General features: G+C 40.2%; 1 protein-coding gene across 1 annotated transcript; it reads left to right on the forward strand.

Annotated features, from left to right (window-relative positions):
* Positions 1-483: 483 nt before the first annotated feature.
* On the forward strand, positions 484-2,804 carry LOC119345128 (vesicle-associated protein 1-4-like; the record flags this gene model as incomplete). The annotated part of the gene is made up of 3 exons (XM_037615333.1): positions 484-938; positions 1,926-2,309; positions 2,418-2,804. Coding segments are annotated over exons 1-3 (1,158 nt in total), but the record flags the coding sequence as incomplete, so codon positions are not given.
* Between the last annotated feature and the right edge of the window lie 1,002 nt (positions 2,805-3,806).

The following is a 3,806-nucleotide window of genomic DNA, read 5'->3' on the forward strand; positions in this document are numbered from 1 at the left end:
AAATGAGCAATGGGGGCAAGTCCTTGCGTTACCTTGTTGCTCGCTGCACCTAACTTCCCTGCTGCACAGATGAGGGAGCCTCCACAAGATCGGTTGTCCAGGGTTGTCGCCCAGCTTCCGCCATCGGTCCCGCGAGCAGGCCGTGTCGGACATGGCCATTGCTCCGCTGGCACTGTTGGTAGCAATGAAGAGAGAGAGAGATCTTGCCCTCAGGGCGTGTGGAGAGAGAGAGAGAGAGAGAGAGAGAGAGAGAGAGAGAGAGAGATCTTGCCCTCAGGGTTTGTGGGTTTGGACTCCCACGCCACACCATGCATTTTTTATCTTCTAACATTGATGTACGTGGTCTGGTTTTGCCTTCCTAAATTGGTTTTGGCGTTATTCAATCAAATAAACGAGTTTATGGCCTAAATCTGACCATTTCCCCACTTTGTCGTCTAAAGGATGTAGTAATAATGGACTAAAGGTACATTTCACTTATTTATTTCAGCAGGACCCAAATGTTGAAGATGTGCTCTCATGCATGTTTCTACATATACGAGTAATCCATATTTATGCTCATTTTGCAGATAAGGTCGCAGACCTTAGATGAGCTTATCCAGTTTGATCCCCCTGAGATCGGATTCCCTTTCTTGCCAAACAAGACCCTGATGTCCTCTGTTTCTATAGTCAACATTACGGATTCCTACGTTGCTTTCAATGCCAGCATATGTGATAAAGTGGTGTATAGTATGCAACCAGACAAAGGAATTCTGTCACCACGGTCCAGTAAAAAATTATTGGTGGTAAGGTCGCCAATGGAAATGGAACAACAAGACATGCAGTGCAATGACAAGCTCTTTATGTGGAACCGCGTGGTGACTGAAGGTGTCGAAGCCAGCGACATTGTTGATTACTTAGGTGATGATGAACGTAAAAAGTTGCCCATTGTTCTTAACAAGGTGAACTCCCTAACCATGCAACGCATAATTTTTAATTTTTATTACCTTTTTCTTTGTCTTACTCAACAATCTACAACTAAAAACGGGTCACATCCTGAACCATGTGGTTGCCAAGGAAATGGAATCTTATTATTTTTGCTCCCCTTTGGAGATCCGTGCGCCTGTTTCTAAATATTAGTGTGTTTAGCCTCTTATGTTTTCTTCAAAATAATACTCCCCCCGTTTCGGTTTATAAGGCTTAGTTCAAAAATCTCACAAAGGTAGATGATGAGTGGTGGAATATTTTTTGTAGTTTGCAAAAGTACTCAATTAATACCCTCATTTTGCTCAAAAATTTATGTTTATTAATGCATTAATTGCAATGCATGACCCAAATCTTTTGAATGCATTGGCGAGTTTTCTCTTAATCCTTGCATGCACCGATTTAATGCACCTTGAAATCTGAAGGTGTGATGGAGAGCGATGAAAATGAGACTCGTAAAACAAAAAAACCTTTTATTTGAGATAAGCCCCATAAACTGGAAGAGATGGAGTACTATTACATTTATTGATTTATAGGATCCAATGCACTTAACTTAATTTCTCTAGCCTTTATTAAATTTATCGCTTGGAGCATGACCATTAATATTACTGCCATTGGCCATAGTCCTACGTACTTTATACACATCCCCGGTTAGTAGCTTAGTGCGAAAGCAAAACAAGATGGTAGACCATCATTTGAGTCAACAAATCAGCCATGATCCATTTCTTTTGTCATGATTGTTATATGATAAACTAATAATATACTCCACTTTGCACCATGATCAATAATTAATAATATAATATATGGCAGTGGGCATCACACGATGCGTAGGCCAAGGGATTTTCCCTCTTTTTTAAGAAAACTTTGCTCCATCATGATCGGTTTATTCAAGTACAAGTGAAGTGAGGACGATGTTTTGCCTTAACATATTAATGCATGTACCCGTGTGCTCATTTTTTTGGCAGACAAGCCCACCATGTACCTCAGAGGAGCTGATCCGATTTGACCCACCTGAGCTTTGCTTCCCATTCATGCCAAACAAGACAATGGTGTGCTCCATTAATATGGTCAACAATACAGAGTACTCTGTCGGTTTTGGTAATTATATCAACAAAGAAACTTTGGCATCATACTACACAAAACCGCAGAGAGGAATCATGCCACCAAGATCTACTCAAAGACTTGTAGTAAGAAGGGTACTAAAGAAAAATGAACTAGGAGAAGCTATACAGGGGGAAGACAAGTTCTTTATTGGGAACATGATTGTGACAAAAGGCGCCGAAGCCAGTGACCTCACTGATTTAGTGTTTGATAAAGGCAATACGCAGTTGCCCATAGTCTTTGAAAAGGCAAGTACCTGAATTATGTAGTACAACGGTTCAAAATTTGTGTATTATATATTGTGCAAACACTAGATTACGGCCGCTCGAAGAATTTATTTCTCTTTTTTTTTGTAGATAAGCTCATTAAGCACCTTCGACGAATTGATTCAGTTCGATCCTCCCCAACTCCGCTTCCCGTTCATGCCAACCAAGAGGGTGCTTATGATGTGCTCAATTAAAATAATCAATGTTACTGATCACCGTGTAGGTTTCAACAATTGGTACCGGAAGAGCAATTCAGCATGCTACATCACAACTCCAATCCGAGGAATCCTGGCACCACGCTCCACACAAGAACTCAAGGTAATAAGGGTACCAAAGGAAAATGAATCACATGACATGTCGTGCACAGATGTGGTTGGTGTGTGGAATGGCGTTGTGACTGAAGGCATCGAGGAGACAGATCTATATGGTTATATAAGTGATGAAGAGAGTCAGCAGTTTCCCATAGTTTATACGAAGGTGAGTTTACTAAATATATAATTTACAAGGGTTTCCCTCCCAACCCATTCGAACACATCTGAAGATATATCAAGAGTTTGATCCTATTCTTAATCACGATGGTTCTAGCAGTGGAATTGCCTATCAATTAATAGACGTACACAGGCAAGACAACAGATTAATGAGTACTAGATCATGATAGGTGCACGTTGCCGCGCCCGTCCATTTTGACAAAATATTGGTAGGAGTATTTCAAAAATATTTACATTCAAGCATCACCCCTCAAATCATGTGAGAATTATTACAAACAAGCTCAAGGTAATAAAATTTGTGTAAGCTGCATAAAAAAGAATAATGACGAGAAGAAGAAACACTATGTGCATGTAAAGTCTTAGTTCTTAGAGCCAACATAAAGTAATAATTATAAAAGGAAAAATTCCAGTTCGATAAACCTAAGAGTCCAGGAATTTAGGATGAATGGTGCAGGTATAGCTTCAAGTATTAGTACTAAGTAAAACCACTATGCCCAGCATAGTAGCAATACTTCACTACTAGGGAAAAGCCTAGCAGTAGTGCGGGTCTAAGGGCTATCAGTAGCGCGGGGCACCGTGCTATAGATACGGCGCTACAGCTAACATTTGGCAGTAGCGCGGTTTGACACGCGCTATTTCTGTACTATTAAGTGCTTTTTCGTGTCCAGCGCTAAAGAGCGCTAGTACTATATTTTTTCATATGTTTTTTTTGCTGCGTATTTGCAATGTTTTTGCACAGGTTTATACAGTATTCTAATCATATCATAAACATGCAATATGCTCATCATATCATACACATAATAGTCTCCTCATATCATCCAACACAAATCATGTTGTCACATCATAATCACGATATAGCTATAGAAGTTACATGACATGTCCCATCATACATAATATAGTACTTCTTGATGCGTCGGTTCGTATCCCTCTCTTATCCCTCTCTCGCACTAGTGTGAACCTAAACTAACTACAGGTTGTCGCTCGGAAACCG

The sequence above is a fragment of the Triticum dicoccoides genome, unplaced genomic scaffold (genome assembly GCF_002162155.2).
Source record: "Triticum dicoccoides isolate Atlit2015 ecotype Zavitan unplaced genomic scaffold, WEW_v2.0 scaffold20793, whole genome shotgun sequence".
NCBI lineage: Eukaryota > Viridiplantae > Streptophyta > Magnoliopsida > Poales > Poaceae > Triticum > Triticum dicoccoides.